The following is a 22,311-nucleotide window of genomic DNA, read 5'->3' on the forward strand; positions in this document are numbered from 1 at the left end:
AAGCGTCGTATCAGTTTAACATCTGTGGTTCCAGTGTTGGCTCCACTTTTATAGCAGTCTAATAAACATTATATTTGTATTCCTATGATTCAGCAATCTATATTGAAGCATTGCTCTACCCCAGCGGAATATATTAACGAAAGTTACGTGTGATATTCACATGATTGCACCATATAGCGCATTTAGTTTCAATAATGCTGATGTATGTACTCTAACGTGAGGGCTGACGTTATGTCGCACCATAAGTTACCCTTTAAACACCAGTGTTGTCGACGTGCCTGGTAAGCCCCCGATGTGCACATAGCTACTGCACTTACAAAAATACGTCGATCCACCTCGTAACACTTGGCTCCATAAAGTACAGCATAGAAGTACTCGCTGACTGCTGACCGATTCCCACAATGCGTGGGATCTGCCGAATTTTTGTTTGTCTGCATGTCTTAGCAGGTTGTCGCTGTAAAGGAGCATAAAATAAGAATGGCTGGTAGTGTGGCAGCACCTGGCAAAGCAGATTAAACCACTCCGTGCGCTTCGTCTCTGTTGCCAAATGGCACGTGCCGAGCGGGCCAGGCGCACTCGATGTAGCTCAATCCGTTGAGGGTGCAAGGCAGCGGTGAGAAGGAGGATATAGCACATATAATTGCCCGTAGCTGCCTTGGTACAGGGTGCATCACTTAATAGGTGGTGCGAATGATTTGATGGTGCTGTAGCCTAAACGGTTACAAAATTTAAGAAACTGTTTCGGGGACCCTTTAAATAAGTGAACACAAGGCACGTTTCCTTCTTTTACGTTGGTGGAGAGAAAGGAGATTCCTGCAGCCCCTCTGAAAAATTTGGGTTCCTGGAGGTCAGAAAATTTCAGAAACGCTACCATAGGTAAAATAGTGCAAAGGAAACATGGACAAGTAGAGTACGAGTGCTGCAGGTTAGGGCTGCTTTTCAGAAGATTTATGGCTGTGCCGTACGATCAGGGGGATTGGTCAGAATTCGGGATTATCCAGGACAAATAGAGAGAGTGGGCAAGTAAGCGCACTAGCTCACGAACACTGTATTCCTCAATGCTGCCAGCTGCATTCACTGTTGTGTGCTTTTCATTCCCACCATACTTTGCATGTAGATGCTTACACAATATGATCAATAACTGTGAGAAGCCAAGTGGGCAGTCTAAGGCAATCAATAAAAATAGTTTCTAAAAAAAATCTGTACACCTCTCAAGCCTGTTGTTTTGTATCAATGATGGAATTGTTCAGGGAAATGTACACTGTGAATTTCACTGAGATCCGTTAACCTTGGAGAAAGAAAAGCAAACTTGTTCACTTTCTGAAGTCAGTACTGGCCCATTGATGGACACATTATTTTGTGCATTGGTAGCAAAGAACCACTGGTGAAGTGCTTCTTCAACATTTGCATAGAAAGGACAACTAAACCTCTTCTGCCAGCCCTCGCGATCACTGCATTTCCCGTTTTCGACATCATGGATACTGCTGACTGCGCAAGCCCATGTTTATTGACGACAGCGCTCACTCTGAAGCCATGGCAAGAGTCTTCTGAAATTCATTACTTCACCTACAGTTAGACAGCTATGCACTTGGTCCTCAACAAGCTGACAGAATGGGTCCATGCTCACTCTTGCTTGCGAAGGGTGCCTTTGCTTCGCTGTTCTTTTTCTTGCTGTGTCCTAGGAGGCACAGCCAACACAAAGATGTGAGACGCAAAGCAACTGGCGTTGTCTTCCTGTGCGCTAAGCAAACTTGTGATCCTCTCACCCTTCGTAGCTCTCATAATCAGCGTGCATGAGAAAAATGGAGGCAGCCATGACCTCTTGTATCGTTAAAGGGATCTTTGCACCACGAATGTCATGCTTAGCATGAATATCTCGGTCCACAAGGCAATATTCTGAACACTGTATCTGATATGCAGCCACAAACATATCGTTACATACAGTTTTTCTTCTCCTAGCTTCAATGCATAAGTTGATACTCTTAAATCTACCTTTCGTTATCAGTATCGTTATAGGTGCACTGCACTGTATTATGAAAAATTAGCTTTGAAGAATTAGTTTTGGCAAAAACGCTAACGGTACATTGGAAGTTGTCGTATACAGTAGACTCTCGTTAAGACGAACTCGAAAGGACCGCGGTCATCTGTTCGTCTTATCAGGAGTTCGGCTTATCAGAAGTGCCCCCAGAAAGAGAGATGCTAACATGCCAAGTGCATATGTTACTTAAAAACACTGAATGGAGTAGACTTACAATGGGGGCAAAAAGACAAGAAAAAGCATTTATTTGGCTGATCTAGATAAACGCTATGCCTTCAAGCAGAATATTTACATCAATCGTACGAGCAGCTGATTTCGCGGGTTCAAAAATAAAATTTCATGAAGATACTGCTACCACATTTTAATGATAAGACTGTAGCACGCTCCTATGTTGACGATTACAAAAAAAAAGACAGAGAGAGAAAGAGAGAAGCACAATTTTCCTTCAAATAATGTAAATTAATTGTCCTGGCAGTTCCTTTTCTTCTGTGAGCCTGTTTTGCTAGCTCTAAGATCACTTCTGGATACGCCTCGGTTGCGTGTTATTGCCTTGACAAGTCTGCAAGGTTTTCTTTGAGGTCCGGATATTTTCCCGTTTTCCGCCTGTAGTAACTTTTGCTGATCGACGTGCAGCTGAAGGTATGTGATGGAGACGGACAATTGCACTACTCACGGTCACAAGCCTCGCGCACACGAAAAAGACACGATGCAGCTATACTCAGTGTACAAAATAGCATTCCCTTGTCGTGCACTTCCATAATCAAAATGGCTCATCACAGTTTGCACTTCACTGGGAACAGATACAATGCCCACAGGTCCTACGCGAACCAACACGAACTGAACACAAAATGTGCTCAGCCGCCTTTGTGTGATGGCGATGACAATGCACCTGACCCCCCTGATGGCAAACAAACGCAGACAATTTTTGTTCCCGTCGCTTTTTTAAATTTTTTTTCCTTCACTCCCAAGCTCTTGTGTTCTGTTCCCCTCTGTACTCTAGCTGGGAAACCGAAGACCGGAGGGGGAATACAAAATGACGCAATGGCTTGGGGGTCCCAGTTGCAAATCCCCCTGCTCTTTTTGTTGCTTTCTTTGCCAATAAAGCCCGCACCTCCCCCACCCACAAGCTGGGGGTGAGGAAGATACCGGCTTTGTCCGCTGGACGTTCTTTTTCTTTTTCGTTTATCTGGCGCCCTCCGCGTTGCGATTTGCTCCCCGTCTTTGCTCTGGGGAAGCGCTTTTTTTCCTTTTTTGCTTTTTCTCGGTCGCCTGAATGCCCCACCAAGACTGCAGTGTTCGTTTCGCAGAATCGCCAGGGTTGTCGATCACCGCGAAAGTTCGTCTTAACAGAAGAGTACAGTAGGGCGGTTCGTCTTAAGCAAATTTTTTCTGCATTGAGTCTATGGGAAACCAAACAAACGGTTCTCTGTTGTTCGGCATAAGCGAGAATTCGTCTTAACCGAGTTCGTCTTAACGGGAGTTCACTGTATTAGTAATCATAGCATTACCTCACTATAGGATTCTGTTGCTATAAGTCATGCTGCAAAATTTTTGTGAATCGGTGAAGCGGAGTAACGGGCAGTAGTTATCACACTCTCCTTTCTCCTGCTGAATGAGCTGGAAGCTACACATGGGACGATGACAAGAAAGGAAACACCGAGCTAAGGTTACATCACCTCACATCATTGCATCACACATTCCTGTGTCTCCAGTGACAAAGCACACCGTTTTTTGACAATGCCTGAACACCCAGGTGCCACCAGAACAACGCGCTTAGGGCTAGCACGCGTGCAGGGGGAGAACCAAGAAGACTACGACATACACAAACGAACACAACAAAGAAACTGCAGGGACAAAAAAAAAAAAAGATGCACGTTGCTCCGTCAGCCCACTGAGTCCTCTAACCTGGCGCCTCAGCTTCAACCCCGCACTCTGAGCAGCACAGGCCCACACTGGGTGCTGCCACGATGACAAATGCATTTGAAACTTTATACTGATGACTGTGTCCTTTATAAATATGCTGTCCCTCTGACCAACACATGTTAAATAATGCTCTACAAAAAGTGGCCGCTTCTGTGACCAATGGCAAATGGCTATTAACTTCGAAAAAACGGTGGTTATGCAAATCACTAATAAAAATAATCGATTAAAGTTCTATTACTGCACTAACCACAGCAAACTTTCCCAAGTCACACACTACAAATATCAAGGGTTATGAATCACAAATGACCTTAACTGGACCAAACACATTGATACGACTAACACTGCAATCCGAAAAGTTTTCTTCTTCAGAAGAGCTTTGAATCTTTCAACCCCATCTCTCGCATGTAAATCTATCATTATACCTATCTTGGATTATGCAGCAATTATCTGGGACCCGTTAACTAAAACCAGTATCGACAAGTTGGAAAGATTGCAAATCAAGGCCATCTGTTTTATTTACAACAGCTTTGGACGTACCTCAATTACAGAACTTAAGCATGGACTAATCTACCAACACTAACTGAAAGGAGTTGTTTAAACAGACTAAAATTTTGATATCAGCTGATAAAAGGCCATTGCAAGATAGGCCTTACAGAAATCCTTGCATTTTCATCTGAATTTGCTACACGACAAAGGCATGAGCTCACAATAACGCCCTATCCAACCCGTAACAACTGCTTTAAATATTCATTCTTTCCGTGAACTATAAATGACTGGAACACACTAAGTTTTGTAGCCATCTTTAGCTGTATTTTCTTCCAGCCTCAACAAAAGTGTGTAAATCTATACACCTAAGCCCTGTAACCCCTTATACGTTTGACGTTTAGTACTACGGAATGTTAAGTGCTTAGTTTTTGCTTTGAGTTGTTTTGCAAATACTTTCATGTTTTTTATATACTGGCTTTCTTAATTTGTTTCCTTTTAGGTTCTTGTTAGCTTGTAACCCACTCTACAAAAATCCCTAAAAGGGATTCAGTATTTATAAATAAATAAATAAGTAAATAAATAAATAAATATGCACGTACCCGCCTTTCCGCAAGGCCGCCCGCCCTTTCTCCCTTTTTGTTCCTTTTCACCTACTCTGATGGATGGGACAGAAGCTGTACTCTGTGCATGAATTTCATGCATGCTTCAAAAAGCCGCGTAATCACCGGTATACTGCTTCGCAGGCTTGCACATCAAATGATCTGCCTGTACATTCAGTTCTATGGGAGGAATATTGGTTGTAAAAAAAAAAAGAACGCGTTATAACCGGTCTCCTGCTGCAAGCAGTTCCGTTATAAGTGATCTGCACTATATTGCTATACTTTAGTTAAGTAAATGGAATGTGTACATGTCTGCAATATCAAAACGAGGGTCATCTGCTTAGTGTTTCTCCTGAATTCACTTGAGGCAGTGCACCCCATGCATGGCACACTAGAGTGGGCATGCATTCCTGCTCTGTAGTGCACATAGCAAACGCTGCATGCTGTTGCCACAATGCACTGCATAGTGCAGATATCTCCACCGCAACCAGGGCCTCTCGACATCTTGCCAGCTGAAAACAGCATGCTCCGGCTAGTCTCTGCAAGTGACGTACCTTCAAGCACGTTTGTCCAAAGGCCACGACATTTGCCATCCCCCCACACCTGTGTAGATTTCAGTGTGCTTGCAGGAATGAAAAAGGAGAGGGTAAAATAACTGCCAGAATAAACAAACATTTTTGCAGCTAGGAGATTTGTGAAGCAACCTCGTCCTACACCGAGTTCATTGTGTGATTACTCTATTGTTACGGTATATCGAGTCACACAAGCTTCCAAGAGCATTTTGCGACTGCAAGTCAGCAAATGTCCACACAGTGCTGTTACAGAGGCTATTTGAAAGGCATTGGATGCAGCTCACCTCACAGAGGACGATACCAAAGGAGAAGAGGTCCACCTTCTCGTCGTACAGCTTCCCGGTCATCATTTCGGGTGCCATCCAGTATGGGTTGCCCACAACCGTGTAGCGCTTCTTGCGCTCGGGCCGTTTGCTGCCGGCCCCTCCACCACCAGCAGAGGCGCGCTTGCCACTAGAGCTCCTGCGGCCAGCCCCGGCCACACTGGGCTCACTCATGACACGAGCCAGTCCAAAGTCGGCCACCACGACTGTTCGATCCTGTAATGCCACATCACGCAAAAGCACCAGACATTTCCAAGACAGCTAGCCGAGCAAAACATACTCCATAAAGGGGAACCGCTAATCGGAATACTACCACGCATTTTGGTCGACCCATTTTACTCAAACTTGAAATATAAAGTTTGGGGGCTGGGGGGTGTCCACTTACCATTGAAACCAAAACTATTACTGCAAGTAACAACAAACACAAACAAGAAACCAGGGACGCAGTGGTTGTGGCTACAACATTACGTTTGCTTTCCAGCTCCGCCTATAGCATAAATTTATTCCGTGCACTTGTCTTGAAGAAAACAGAGTTTGTTTCTTTTTCAATTTAGCAGCTTTTTGCCGTCGGGAGTGCCACTGCTGATTGGAGGAGCAGTTCTTCCATTAACCCCTACATGCCCAGTGTCCTACGCTTCTTTGATGTGCTTTAAATCGCTGCTTCTTTAGGTGAAGTCTGGAGCCATCTGCAGCAAATGAAGCAGGTGTCTGTCGAAACATGTGCTATAGCCTACACATTGCTTGCCCTTAATATTACCACGTACAGGCTACTTCATCTGAGCGAACGTGTACTCTGTATGGGAGAGGCCCTGGAGCGGAGGATAGCCTAAGTTATCACGCTTTCTTTTTCTTCAAGTTATTGCGAAAAGCCTGCCATTCCCCTATTTCTGCTAAAAGTAGTTTGGTAGCAGTGACCATACTATTGTCCGTAATTGCAAATACACAGTTTGAGCTCAGTGCCACGAGGAAAAACTCTGTGCAAAAAGCGCTGTAAAACTGCGTTGCACTTACCTGACGGTAAATAAATATTTTGTACGTTTTGTTGAGGGCACAAATCTCCTATTCGTGAATAAAAATATTTGTTTGCTGAATTTTTCTAAGTATGGGCATATATCGGTTAACAGCCGGCAATCCCATAACTGTGAGCACCATTTTCGGAGTGTTGATGACAGATGGAACTTCACTTTTTGGCTTGATGCTTACATAATAAGTAGACGCTCGTTAAATGGAACCTGAAGGGACCAGGAAAATATGTTCCATTTAACAGGAATTCCGTTTACTGAGAGATGAACAGGGTTTCAGAACACAAGTATGAAATCACTCTTGTCAGAAGCACTTGTTCCATTTAAGCAGCAGTTTCGTTGAACAGATTTTCGCTCACTGAGACTCTACTGTGTGTGTGTGTGTGTGTGTGTGTATGTGTGTGTGTGTGTGTGTGTGTGTGTGTGTGTGTGTGTGCGTGCGTGCGTGCGTGGATATATATATACAGTCGAACACGGATATATCGAACTCGAAGGGGATCGCGAATTAGTTCGATATATGAAAAATTCGATATAAAAAAATACAGGCCCCGAGACCTTACCAGTGGCGGACGATCACCTACAATCGGCGCATTCAAGAATGACAAGTAATTCCACACACACGATGCAACAGAATGTTTTATTTGCACGAAAAAAAATCGCTTATCTTGGCCTGCTTCTTCGTCTTTGAAATGAAGTCGAAGACGCCGACCTCTATCTTATCGAGGCTGTCCAGGTGCGACAGCCCGGTTCACTCCATGTCGCCACAAAAACAGCGAATCGAGCCGAACGCTGCCGCCACTTCAGCAGCGGAGTACGCGCGTGTAGCCGCCGCCTCAACCAGACGATCTTCGTCGCCACTTGAGCTGTCGGCCTGGGCATCCTAGGTCCCTGCGACCACAGCTACAATGTCCTCGTCAGCGAGGCTCGCAACAGCCTGAACATTGCAGTCCGCTTCCTCAATATCGTCCGCAGACACTTCGGGTGGAACGGCAGCTGGGAAGAGGGACGACAACTCGTGAAATGCGTCGTCTATGCGCTCGTCGTCGCCGTTTTCACTGGTTTCCGCAAGTTCCGCCATCACGAAGCCTGCCTTCTGGAAGCAGTTGGCCACTGTGTCCGTCTTCACGTCTCGCCAGGCGCCCTTCACCATTTGAATGGCACCAAGCAGGTCAACCTTCAGCCCACCTTGAAGGACTTGATGATGCCCTGGTCGAGCAGTTGCAGCTTCGCTGTCGTGTTGGCCAGCAGAAACTTCAGCTCGATGTTTTTGAGCTCGCAGGGGAGCACGCACGCAAAAGAGGAATGCGGTGGTATGCGACAACTCACGGAAGTGAACTCCGCCAACAAAGCGCTCGCAATCAGTCGCGATGGCGGCGATGGCTACCCGGGCGCCCGGGCTACCGCGAGGGCAGCAGCGATGTACGAAAGGTGCAAGCTGTGGCTGGCTGAGCAAATACGAAAGGGGCGGGCTGTGGTTGGCCGATCAAAACTCACAAAACAGCAACAAAAAAAAAAGAAAGAAAAGGCGAAAGGAGAAGGCTGCCGGCTCCTTCGTTGCTGCTCTCCGAGCGGACGGTAACGCGGAGAGCGTAGGAGAAAGAGAGAGAGAAAAAAAAGAAAAGCCGTCCCACAAGTTGGAGAACGCGCCCAGCAGGAGTACAGTCCGAGCCCTCTCGCCCTCATGTTTTTCGAGTGTTTCGGGTGTTGGCTGAGGCGCGGTGCCGCGAAGGTCGCGGAGCCCAGCGAGTGCCGAAGCGCGCCTTCCAGCTCGTGCGGCGTTCGATATATTCGATGGTGGGTAAAAAACACAGTTCGATATAGACGTGCAAATTTCTGTACTTTTACAAAGGATTTTCAAGGGGATAATTTACGAGTTTGATATAGCCGAAAATTCGATATATGTGGGTTCGATATATCCGTGTTCGATTGTATACACAAGGGGTGTTCAAATAAAAAGGTACGAAACGATACTGTGGGTATAAATGAAGACTAAAAAAAACTTGTTATGCCTAGAGGGCACTTCGAACTTTAGGTAGGGAAGTAAAACTATTTGTATAAAATTACAGGTTTGAGCCATTACTATGACACAATTTTTCTCTTTATCTGAAGGCACCAATTTTATGTGACTATGACAGTTTATTCTGTTTTAACAGCGTAGCTGTTTAACCTTGGAGTTTTGCCACTTCGCATAAACAAGAGCTATCATCATGAATGGCCAGCGCATACAACACAATAACTCAGCCAGCGCACTTTGTCCCCTTCTTCACCTTAGGATTGACTATAAATAAAGACAGTTTGCTCTTGGCGATGTACATTCAAGAAATGAGGACAGTAATAGTGCATTTTTCTGTATCACCTTGTACTTTGGCAGATGATAAGGCCTGCGGCCAGCGAAGGATGTGCAACGTAGGCATTTCTTCAACGCGTTGGAGGAGGGAAAGTAGGAGGAGAGCAGAAGTGAAGAGGAGGAGAAGAAGAAGGAAATAAAACAAAAAATTTCTTTGCGAGGCAGCATTTGAACCTGCATACCCACCGTCCGAAGGTGAGTGTCGTGACCACTTGGCTATCCAGGCACCCTGGCAGAACAGGCATTTAAGAAAACTACCGTATTTACTCGAATCTCGGCCGATGTTTTTTCGAAAAAACAATGTGCGAAAGTGGGGGGTCGGCTTAGGTACGAGTACCGTGGTTTGACCGCAGCTGCCACCTACCTAAAGGCCTGGCCGAGCTAGCGGCATGACGGCTCGCCATGCACCGATCTCAGGCTGCCATGTGCAGGCGGCTCTCCATGCATACCCAAGGCGCATTTTTGGGACATTCTACGGTAATTGCACGGTGACGTGGTCGCTCAGGCTCAGTGGCGGAGGAGTGGTCCCCACAGCTACACAGGCGAACCGCGTCATCTGCTTTGTACAGTCCATTGTTCCGAAATTTCGCAGTCCCACGTTCATACCGCTAGGGTCAATCCAGCGAGCTTTCACTGCTTTCACGCCGGCAAGGGCAAGGAAAGGATGGATCGCGCTACGCGATTACGGTGCCGGCGATTGCCATGCACTTTGACACCCCCTCCTCTCTTCCTCTCGCGTGGCACAGTAGTGCGAGCACAGAGTTGGCAGTTTTCTGGAAGCGATAGTTCAGTGCAGTCGTGTTTGTAGAGTTATGGAAGTGTCGTGCCTTGACCACGTGCTTGCAAAACGCCTGCGTCACTTGAAGCGAAAGGTCCTTGAAGCGAAAGGTCGTTTTGTACGTGGAGAAAACTTCAAACCTGCACACGCAGCATGAGCTTGGCGTGCACGAAAATAATGTTCAACGATAGTGCAAACAATGGACCAAACTGTTCGGGTGTGCAGCAACCCACATGGCGTTCACTGGATCAAAAACAAGCCGACACCATGAGGTGGAAGAGGTTGTCGCAGATTTCATCAGGGAACAAAGGGAAGTGGGAATAACTGTGACGACAGAGGTTATCCTCTGTCGAAAGCCAGGGAAGTTGCCAACGTTAAGGGTGTCGCACGAGCAAATTTTAAAGCAAGCAGGGGCTGGGCAACGCACTTTATGAAACCGTTCGGGTTCAGCCCGAGACGATGGACCTCTGTGTGTCAGAAGCTGCCCGCTGACTTTGAGGAAAAGCTTTTCAAGTTTCAGTGCTACGTGATAGACAAACGGCGGGAAAAGAGCTACCAACTAGGGCAAATTGCAAACGCCGACCAGAGCCCGGTGTTCTTCGACATGCCAATGGCATACATCGTGAACAAAAAAAGGTGCAAAGGAGGTCAAACTTAGGATGGTGGGCTATGAAAAGCAGCAAACAACAGTAATGTTGTGCTGCACCGCCAATGGACGAAAACTCCCCATGCATAATATTCAAGCGGGTGAAAAGTTCCCCAGAAATGTTGTTGCGCGCATTCACGACAAAGGTTGGATGTCCAGCGGCTTGGTGAAAACGGTTTGGGAATGCCGTCCAGGGGCCGCGTTGTGCAAGCAAGTCGCTTCTAGTCCTCGACTCCTAGCGTGGTCATCTGACTGACAGCATGAAGACTCCACTTTCTCGTGCTGGGACAGACATTGCCATAATCCCTGGTGGCATGACTAGCGTACTCCAACCACCCGACGTCAAAGATAGGCTCCGCAAGCACTATACCGACTGGCTTACATAGGAAGAACATCGGCTAACCCCAACCGGGCGCATCAAGCGTGCTTCGCTCGGCCAGCCGGCGAACTGGATCGCCGCGGCACGGAACAAAATTCCAGATGAAACAATCGTTAGAGCTTTCAAAATGTGTTGTATTTCCAACACGATAGACGGAAGCGAGGATGGTGCCCTCTGGGACGAACTCGGCAACAAAGAGGACAGCGACGTTGCGGATGATGATGACAATGACGAATGAACTTGATACGTACATGCCTACAAACTGTGCACTTATGCAATAAAAATGCTGGGTTTTCTGCTGATGAAACGGCGTTTTTTTCATTCGCCTGCATTCAAAGTAAGTTTTTTTTTGTTATTGCGAATTTCGGGGGTCGGCCTGCAATCGAGAATGGCCTAGATTCGAGTAAACGTGGTATGTGATTGCGTTGCTATGGGCGAGAGGACAAGAAAAAAAAGATAGAATGAGAGAGAGAGAGAAATGAAAGAAATAAAGAGACAAGAAACAAAGAGAGGGGAAGACAGCATAGCCCTATAGCAAGAGGTGGTCAAGGGCAGTGAGGAGGAACGAAAGGAGGAGGCAGGAGGGTAAAGCATAGCATAGTCTTGTACAGCCACGTACACTCGATAAAAAAAAAGAAAAAGGTGCGGCCTGTTGTGTTCCCCGAAAGCGGTAGGAGCCGCCTAGTTGAGCCTACTGCCACTGTGGTGAGACAAGACTGGTCGCATCAAGGTAGTTTAAAGGAAACAGAGGTGTGCTTGTGATGTGGGTTTTCCTGAAGAGCCTTGAACTAGTATTGGCAAATTTGATTGGCGATCATGTTATCGTCACTTCTCTGTATGCATTATTCTCTTCGGAAACAATGGCCTCATTTGAACTTTTAACGCCATTCAGTGTCACACTAAGGTTCGTGGTAGCCGACACTAACATCTTTTCCTGTCGTTCAAAGATACCACGAAATGCAGCTGCTCCTCGGCATGCTCATATATGGCGAGATACAGTGTCTCCCGCAGGCCACAACCCTCTTTTTTTGCTGTCTCTTTCTTGTTCTAAAGGCGCACGGCTGCATGTCTACCAGTGCCAACACGAACACGAACGAAAGAAGGAGGAGAACGACACCAGCTCCGCTGTTTCCTCACCGAGGAAACAGTAGCTGCCCAAATTGTTTGTTTTAATTTTCATTATTTTTGGCCATGATGAAACATTACAAAATGCTGCATGCTTAACGTTTTTTTAGAAAAAGCACAGGTTGTTCTCGATTAATATATTCACATTCTGGGCGTTATAAGTTCACAAAATAAATCCCATACTGTGGGAATGAATGAAGCAGGAACACTGAGACAAAATTGCGACAACGGTGGCAAACATAGCATTGTAACCCATATTGCGGCTTCATTTTGACAATGTAGCGGTCCTATTAAAAAGATGGCTTATACATCATTGTGTAGTATGTTTTGTTGGTATAACAAAGTTAGAAAAGGGTAATTTTTTTATTAAAGCCAGAAAAAAATTTGTTTGCCTTTGCCTCACCTTCACTGCATAGCATGTGAGCACAGGATTCTAGCGGGTGGCTTTTCGCAGCGAATAATGCAAATCCTACAATTTTTTGTCACTTATTTAAGTAATATCACTAATTTAGGTTCTACATACTACTTTCACAAAAGACCAAAATATTCTTCACTATCAACGTCTTGTAATGACGTTATGCATATGCTGGCCATTTAAATGATTTTAGAGGGCCTGAACTGCAAGCGTAAAATTTTTTTAACCCTTTGAGGGTCAACGATGGGCCATTTACAGTGCTGCAAACAAGTCCCAAATGGTCAATGCTGTACATGTTTGTACGCCTGAAAAATGCGGCACTTTTTTTTTTAAGTCTTTTTTTGCCCAGCCAGTGCCGTCAACCCTGCAAGGATCTCTGGTTTCCACTTTAAGGTTTGTTTAGGCATCGGTTCTCACTCTGTGCATGCACGGGCACGCGGCAGGATATTTGGTTTTGCCTCGTGGCCAGTAGTCATGCTTGCAAAAACCCATCTGGATCCGACTCTCTCAAAGGGTAACTGCTTGATACCAGCTCCCTTACTGCCCACAGTGGTGAGAGTTTACCAGTTTAGATATACGTTTAGGAAATCTTAGCCTAAGCAAGAAACCATGTTTTCAACTCACCTCTTTGACCAGGCAGTTATGAGAGTTCAGGTCTCTGTGAATGATGTTCATAGAGTGAAGATAGCACTGAAACAAAGACAAGAATTAGTTTCTATGCCAGTACTGACATGAAACTGCAGAAGGATGTTTAACTGAGGATCAACTTTGACTGGAGGATTTTCGAGTCCTGGAATGAAGCCACTGCCCACTTTGGGATCTCATTCCACCTCCTGACCAACTCGCATGTCACCTATTGTGGTGATCAGTAAAGCTTCCATTATTTTCCATCATAATAACGTTAAGAAAAAAATCCACAGCCCAATGAACAGATGATGACCAACAGTGCCAAGTACTATGCAGATTTTCCCATGTAATGCATCAGCATCAAATGATAAAAAGGGCGTACCACATTTTCTTTTCTACATGTTTAACTTGGAAAATTTAGCAGTACAGTTGAACCTTGATATAACGAATTTGGTAAAATGGGTAATATACCCCATTACAGTGTAATCTCGTTGATACGATTTTGAATAATACGTTTTTCTTTTTATTCCTGGCCAGCGTACCTTGGAAATAATGCATTTTCATGCATTTAATACGATCACATTTTTGCCCAAAATTGGATAATACGACCACGAAAGTGGGTCTTGGCCGATCTATCTAGAAATCCTATGTTTATTCTTTGGTACACTAGCTCAAACCGAGCTTCAACAAGCCACGATTTGCATGCTGAAGAGCCACTGAGGCCGCAGCACCGTGGGTTTTGCGGCAAAAATATCGCTGCCACGCGTGGCCGCTGCGTCCAATGATGAAAAAAGAAAGTGCAGCGCAAACTGACCACTTACGTCAATGTTGTTCACTAAAAGTCGTTTGCTGACAAAGTATCCATATTTTCTTCCATTTCTTTAACCTCCTTGGTCAATACGATTTTTGCATAATATGTTTTATTTTCCGGTTCCCGTGAAAAACGTATCATCGAGATTCCATTGTATATCAAAACTATGTTAAACTGAAATATGACCGTTAATGCAAAAAAAGTTACAGTTTCACCGCAAAGGCGAAGCAATGAATGCGATAGCAACAAATTGAAGTGAGGCTGGCAGCTAACTGTTTTGTATTTGATCTCACATAACTACAAAATGCTGGTGTAAGAGAATGCGGCTGCTCCAGGGAGCGATGCTCTCCACATAGTCACTTCACATTGAGAGCGCAGCACATAGAAGGGTACTGCCTGCTGTGATGGCTTTCGAGATAGCGCGCGCGCCAGCGATCGCTACCGCGCCCTTACATTCAAAGTTTAAAGTTGCTCCTCATGTCTTTTTTCATGCCTGTTAAAGAAGGGCGTGCCGTTTCCTGTCTGCTTCGACGGGAGGTCTCCTGAGCAGGGTGATGTTATCGCATGCACCCTTCGAACGACGACGGAAACGGGATGGCTCGTTTGATCTCTGCTTCGGCTGCATTTGTCGTCCCCGCTCGCGTGCTTTTAGCCGCGGTAGAACATACGATGCGATGCGGGGGATTTTATCGATTTGGACTTCATACCGGAAGGACATGACGGCGACGGCAAAAACCCATTGAGACTGTCCATATCGCTGTGACTATATTATCGGTGACTATATTATTGCAATAATATAGTTATCGATGAATTCATCTTTAAACAGAAAATGCTGCAAGAATGTTACACTAATATGGCTGATGAATTTCCCGTGTTCAGCCCGCAAGAAGAAGACGAGCTTTGTGCCAGCGAGCGCGTGGGCTCGTTCGACCAGGAGGAAGAAAATCGGGAACCATCTTCGACGTTCTGGGCTCATGCGGATGTTAATAAACGTCACTGTGAGCTTCTAAGTCCGTGTTGGCTGTTTTTTGTGCCCCATATTTTACATGGCAGTACGAAAAAACTAATCTCAATGATGTAAAAAAAATTTTGTTGAAACTGATATCGGACGATTTGATGCCGTGCTGGTGAAATTCCTCTTCACAGAGCTATATGTTACACATAAAAAAAGAAAAAGCAACAGCGCAGGCTTGTCGTGGAAACCTCATGTGTTAACCCTTTGAGGGTCAAAGACGTACATGTGCGTCATCCCAAACAGCCAAAAGACGATCAAAGATGTACATATGTCGTGCCTGTATGTTTAAAACGCGTGCCTTTTTTGATAATTTCTCTTGCTTGGCATGTGCTGCCACACTGCGGGAAGACGCGGTATTTTTTTCTTGCGCCGATGCCTCTCCGTTTCATTTTATACTCTACTACAGCAGTGCGCCGGCTAGTACCGGTTTCGTCCTTCGGCCGGTTCCCACTTAAAGCGCCCTCAAAAACGATGGCTTTCTGGTATAAAATCTTTTGAAAGGTGACGGATTTGTTACTAACTCGTTTATTGCTCCCTGGTACGCAATTATGCCCATTTCCATGCAGACGCTGACTGACACAAACGATGCTGCTGTGGTTGCGTTTCCTGTTTCGGGGACTCGCAAAAACCGCTTCCATTTCATTGGCGATAAGATGAATGATTATTATAGGTTTCGAACTTGTTTTTGCTTTCCAGACGCGCTCACAACTACACAATTTTCCTCAGTGCGCTCACCCGCGCAATTTGCTTGCATTATGGAAGTGCGCGCCAGTTTCTCGGCCGCAAAAATGAGCCTAGTGGCGATTCCTCTGAATTGCCGCTCGACTGACAAATCAGAATCTGATTCAGTAAATGTCAGCCCGTCATACGAGGTGCTACATCTTAAAAGCGTGCGTGGGGAGACGATGCTGACTGGATAAAAAGTGGCTTTTCTCCTTCAGTGTTTCCACTTGACGCTACTTCGTGCACTTATTTTTATATGTCTATGAACTACACAGAAGTTTATTGCAATGGACCATTTTTTAACAGTCGTACAGATTTTTAAAGAAATTATCTTGCTGTTACTCATGAAAAAACCGCGTGCATGTAACAACACCAATTTTTTTGTTACTTTACGGTCACCCCAAAAAATTTTAGACAATTTTTTTTCTTAAATAGATTTGTCTGAAGAATTTAATTCAGCAATAAAAAAAATGCACATTTTTGGGATGCATTTCGCGGAAAAAAATCAACCCTCAAAGGGTTAACCAGAGGGGTGCGACACCGATGCTATCCCGTTCACCAAACCAAACTACTTATTTGCTCTTGACTCAGTCTGATGAATGTGCAACATTGAAAACAACTGCAAGTCACACAATCACAGCAGCTGCGGTCTAAAATCGCATGAAAGCAAGGTAAAAACCTCAATCAGGGCACATACGTTTATTGTAGCCACATTTTATTTCGCGACATCATGTGCTGAATCAAACAGAAAGACCCTCAATTACAGCGTAATCGCTGCTACACATTGACTCAGCAAAATTTGCCCAAGCTGGCAATATTACACAACATCCACAAAATTGATTTATAAAGTTAATAGCAGTGCGGCTAGCAACTGCGGGCCGCTAGAAAAAAAATATGGCTCAGCTGCAAACATGCTGCAGCAGTGCCCTTACCGAAAAAAATAAAAAAAATAAAAATAATATATGGTAAATGTGCCTGTAACGAAGTTCCAATTGCTTTCGCTGGGAATGAATTCTATACAAAAACATAATAGCTTTCTTCAAGTTTGGGATCATGATAGAGTGGGTTGTGCAATATCCCTTAGCAAAGCAGGGATGTCTTTTATCTCACCAATTGAGATTGCTTAAAACTTGTTAGTGACAACTGTTTCTTGAACGATCGCAATGGCTCACAAGAAAATTCAGAGCTTATTGTATTTAATGCTATGCTGCTACTACATCTACGACTGCTCGTGCTTGTAACTTGACAAGCGGAAATAACGAAAATACTGAATTGGGCGTTGAGGTAAGGCACGTGCAATGCAGAATACAAAGCTCTGCCTGACCACACTGCGTCGTAGTTTCGGTTCAATAGTGCGCCAATGTGCCAGGATTCTTATGTGCCACGCATGGGCCACATGCTCTCCCTCTCCAGAGGTTAGGAGAGCACTGAGGTGCACCCTTGCCCCACCAGTCAACTCCTAGGAATCACAATATCGTCCCAAAAATCGGACAGTCAGAAAAAACGAATTCATACTTCCTTACTTCACTCAAACGGTCAAATGACCACAGCCATGTCCAAAATAGCTCTGAAGACCTGCCGGTAAGCTTACCAGGCATTTTGGTGCTAGCACAGGCTCTTGCGAACACACTCGGTACCTGCCGGGAAACCCACTTATCTATGTGCCAACCACCGATTGAAAATTCACATCTCATGATGAGTGTTGCCGATACAAGTGATGCAGAACGCGAATGCTGTAGCTGGAGAGCAGACAACTGGTCCAGATTTCCCCGATGCAGGTGCATGTGTAAACGAAGTGCTAAGGGTGTGCGAATATTCGAAATTTCGAATATTTTTCGAATAGTGTTTGCTATTCGATTCGATTCGCACTGGAATTTTACTATTCGAACTATTCGAATAGTAAACGGAGCTTGAAAGCTGCCTTTCAAGCTCCGTTACGGTTGAAATTTGCCAAGACACAGTCAACTTCCGATTGAAAGTGACCCCTTCAGATTTTCAATATGCTTCACCTCATTACACTCTCATATTGCGGCAAAGCTGCCTTTCAAGCTCCTTTACGGTCAAAATTTGCCAAGACACAGTCAACGTCCGAGAAAACTTTGCCAAGAGACAGACAACGTTCGATTGGAAGTGGTCCGGTAGCTAGAAAAGATGGCGGCAGAGGTGCTGTGTTCGTCGCGTCGTCTCCGCGACTATTGAACTTCCCAAGCAGTTGAAATTCCCGGACACCACTGAGATGAGTGGAGTGCCATCGTAAACGTTCAGGCAACTCAATTGAACCAAAATTTTGGGCGAGTCGAAGTTTTACGAGCAACGAGAGCCCCAACCCGCTGGGCGCTGCCGACGGGAAGGCCTACACCAAACGCCGGGGCGACGGAGACCCACAGGCGGCCGATGCGTCGTTCGTGAGCCGCGGAGGCAACCCAACCCTGGTCGCTGCGATCACCCGAAACCCGGACAACGTCGCCCTTCTACTAAACACCACAGAAAATATGGAGGATGCGCCCAAGACACAAGAAGATGCCCCAATGAAGGAGGCCTCGCCGGGGCCGTCTCTCGTACTCCCGGAACAGCTCATGCATCAAGAATCTCAATGGCAAACGGTCGTCTCCCTTCATCGGCGACGCCGCCTGTGAAAACAACAAATCTCTAGCGAATAGGAACCGGGCGAGCGCACTTCTACATCGAAAACCACGCCGGCAGAGCTAGCCCTAACCCGGACGCCAGACAACGGTGAGCCATGCGAGCATGCCGAAGAAGTTCCCGACAACGCAGACGCACGGAGTAGGCCCCGCCAACGCGCGCCACTGCTCCCGCGCACTGACCTGAAGGTCATAATTCGCCCGAGCCCAGGGCTGATCGTTCGAGAACTGCGTTCCCATCAGGTGGCCAAGGCGATCATCCAAGCCACTGGATGGGCGTCAGCATGCAAGGGGGAAGACTTGATCGTCTGCCTGAGACGCGGGTCGAACGTCATCATCGTGAGCACCCCTCACGAAGCTACGGCGGCTACCCTCGTGAAAATTACGCCTCACCTTCCAGGAACGGCCACACCCTGTGAAGGTATATCTGTCAACACCCAAAGACCTGTCTAAAGGTGTCGTGCACGGCATCGACGCGGGCACCAGCAAAGAAGAGCTTCTAGCAAATCTTCGGGTACGCACACATGGAGTTCGCATTGTGCGAGCCCGCATGCTCGGACAATCGCAGACGGCACTGCTCCACTTTGAGGGCCCCCAACTGCCTCAATTGGTCTACTTCTATGGAGGGGAGATGCCCTGTTGATGCTACCAGCCGACAAGGCAGTTCTGCCCCATCTGCCGAACCCCCGGACACCGACCAGACGTATGCCCCAACCCAACGGCTCGAGCATGCGATGTTTGCCATCTTCCAAACCCAGAAGCCGGTCACACCTGCGTTCCGAAGTGCGCCCTGTGTGGAGGGCCCCATCTCACAGCCGCAAAAGAGTGTGAAAACAAACTAAAGCGCATTCAGACCTGGCGAAAACCTGCCACCACTGAGCCGCCAAGTGCCCACCGATCTCCGCCACCTGCCATCACTGAGCCGCCAAGTGCCCACAGGTCTCCGCCAGCTTCCAGTTCGAGATCTAAGTCCCACTCACGCCTACAACCCAGGCCTCAATCCCAGTCACCCAAACGACGATCGAGGTCGATGCCCCAGCACCAGAAGCAGGCAGCAACCACCACAGCACCCGATGACAACGGGTTCTCGCAGCACCAACAGAATAGGGAAGCCTCCCCCACGGGGATCGACACCAACAAAGACAGGGTAAGCCGGACAGCAGCAGCTTCCCACTCACACCAAAACCAACAGCCTCCACCATCCGCAAAATTCAAACAGGAACTCGCAAGCATAAAAACACAGGTACAAACACTCGCACAAGAAAACAGACACCTCAAAGAACTAGCGACACAACTCACACAGAAACCACAGGAAACAGGGCCACACCAAGCCAGCACCAATTCGAGGCCATCCGCACCCAGATGCAGGCCTTCATGGACGACATTCGCACTCAGCTGGGACAACTGACAAAGACTGCACTTAACGGCACACAGGCAGCAGTTGCAGAAATAGAAGCACCTAAAGACAGCACGGCCAAAGACAAGACTCACCACACGAAACTACGCAATAGACTACGACAGAACCTCCACAAGATAACCTCTACGACAGGATCAAACCACATACCCCAGACTCAAACAAAAGCAACCACGTCTAAACATGCCTAGACCACGCAAGCAAGTCAAAGAAAACTTAGAACTCTGGCAATGGAACTGCCGCGGGTACCGAAGGAAAAAAGGGCTGCTGACACAACTGATCGCTCAATCTTCAAGGCCACCAGGGGTCATCGCCCTACAAGAGATCGGTACCCGACCAACACTTCAGGGATATGAAGCATATCACTTGAGTCAAGATGACAAGTGGAAGGTAGCCACGCTCGTGGATAAAAACAGCACAACTATACAACATAAACTGGACGACGACATAGACGTACTGCATGTACTCCTCGAACTCGTCTACAAAGGCAACCAGAAATAAAGTGCTTTCATTTTAAACATCTATAGTCCCCCACGTCAAAGGCGGGCTACCATTGCCAAACTCTTCCGAGACACCCTTTGCCTCGCCAAAGAAAACCCATTAGTCATTATGGGCGACTTCAACGCGCAGAACATGCTATGGGGATACCAGAGCCGTGACTGGAAAGGCCTCCAGCTAGAGACAACGATGGAATTGTGTCAACTCATGCTCATCACAGACCCAAGCACACCGACAAGGGAGGGAAACAGCGTAACACGTGACACAACACCCGACCTCACTTTCATCACACAAACTACACGAGCCGAATGGCACAACACACTCGAAAACTTGGGAAGCAATCACTACATACTGAAGATAACACTACAGACCGGACGCCTATGCAGGGATATTGGCACAGCCAAATTAACTGACTGGCAAAAAATGAGGGAAGCCCAACAACAGGACGAAGAGACAATCACAAACTTGGAAGACTGGTGCAACAAACTTTGTCGACAAAAAGAACACCACACAAAAGAAATAGTCAGAACAACAGAAATCCCGGAGGTGGATTCCCATTTACTACATCTGTGGGACGCCAGACAAGGGCTTACCCGCCGCTGGAAAAAGCAGGAGAACAATAGGAAACTGAGGACACGCATAGCGAAAATAACAGCGGAAGCGGAAGAATACGCCATGCAACTCGCATCGGCGAACTGGTATAAATTCTGTGACTCCCTGGACGGCACCCTGGGTACAGCCAAGACATGGCACATCCTCAAAGCCATCCTCGACCCCACCAAGACCAAAGGAGAGGGACACAAGGCCCTGGAGCGATTACTACACACCTACCCAGGCAGCCAACAAGACCTCGTCGACGCCATCAAGACCAAATGATATGGAGATCCTGCTCCCTCAGAGCCATGCACAACATCATACGTGGGACAACCGAACCCAACAATGGATGAACCTATAACTGAAAATCAAATGAGAGCGGCCATTGCAGCTACTACCCGTAACACGGCGGCGGGCACAGACCGCATCACAAACGCCATGATAAGAAATCTCAGCGACAAGTCTATCTCTGCACTCACGGCCTTCATCAACCAACATTGGGAACAAGGCACGGTGCCAGCGATGTGGAAACACGCAAGAATAATGATGATCCCCAAACCAGGCAAGAAGTTGGCAATCGAAAACCTCAGACCCATTTCGCTGACATCCTGCCTCGGCAAGGTGTACGAAAGAATCATAAACACAAGACTGCAGAAGCACTTGGAAGATAATAAGCACCTGCCCGACACCATGTTCGGTTTCCGTGCTGGCCTGTCGTCGCAAGACGTACTACTACAACTCAAGGAAGAGGTTCTCAGCAACGTTCCCCGCAACGGTGAACACGTCCTCTTAGCCATCGACATTAAAGGGGCTTTCGACAACATCAGCCGCCAAGGAATACTGGAGGGGCTCGCAAACACCAACTGTGGTGAAAGAACATACAAGTACATTCAGAGCTTCTTAAGCCAATGCACAGCGGAGTTGAAGATCGGAGAGCTCCAGACTCCTGCATACCAACCTCCCAACAAGGGCACGCCGCAAGGAGCAGTAATATCACCCACGCTCTTCAACGTAGCCATGGTCGTAGCAACAGACTTGAACGTAGCCATGGTCGGCCTTGCCAGAAAACTGCAGGAGGTAGAAGGGCTCCGACATGCCTTCTATGCAGACGACATGACACTCTGGACCACAAAAGGATCACTCGCTGAAAAGGAAGAGCGCCTGCAAACTGCAGCTCACATCATCCAAGAATATGTCAGCCAGCGGGGTCTACAGTGCTCCCCAGAGAAATCTGAAATCTTACGTGTATGGCGAAGCAGACGTAACCACGCAGCCTCCACAGACCCATCACAAAAACTTGAGGTATACCTCAATGGAAACCTCATACCAGAGAA

At 46.7% G+C, this 22,311-nt stretch overlaps 1 protein-coding gene across 3 annotated transcripts in view; it reads right to left on the reverse strand.

The window, feature by feature from the left end:
• LOC119389344 (LIM domain kinase 1) overlaps nucleotides 1–22,311 on the reverse strand; it is a 74,648-nt gene that overhangs the window by 19,063 nt on the left and 33,274 nt on the right. For all 3 annotated transcript variants that reach the window (XM_049414404.1, XM_049414403.1, XM_049414405.1), the window contains exons 9-10: nucleotides 13,278–13,343; nucleotides 5,903–6,157 (exon numbers count right to left, since the gene is read on the reverse strand). In XM_049414404.1, coding sequence (XP_049270361.1) covers nucleotides 5,903–6,157; nucleotides 13,278–13,343 — 321 coding nt within the window. The remainder of the gene's footprint in view (nucleotides 1–5,902; nucleotides 6,158–13,277; nucleotides 13,344–22,311) is intronic.

Source organism: Rhipicephalus sanguineus, chromosome 4, assembly GCF_013339695.2.
Source record: "Rhipicephalus sanguineus isolate Rsan-2018 chromosome 4, BIME_Rsan_1.4, whole genome shotgun sequence".
Lineage (NCBI taxonomy): Eukaryota > Metazoa > Arthropoda > Arachnida > Ixodida > Ixodidae > Rhipicephalus > Rhipicephalus sanguineus.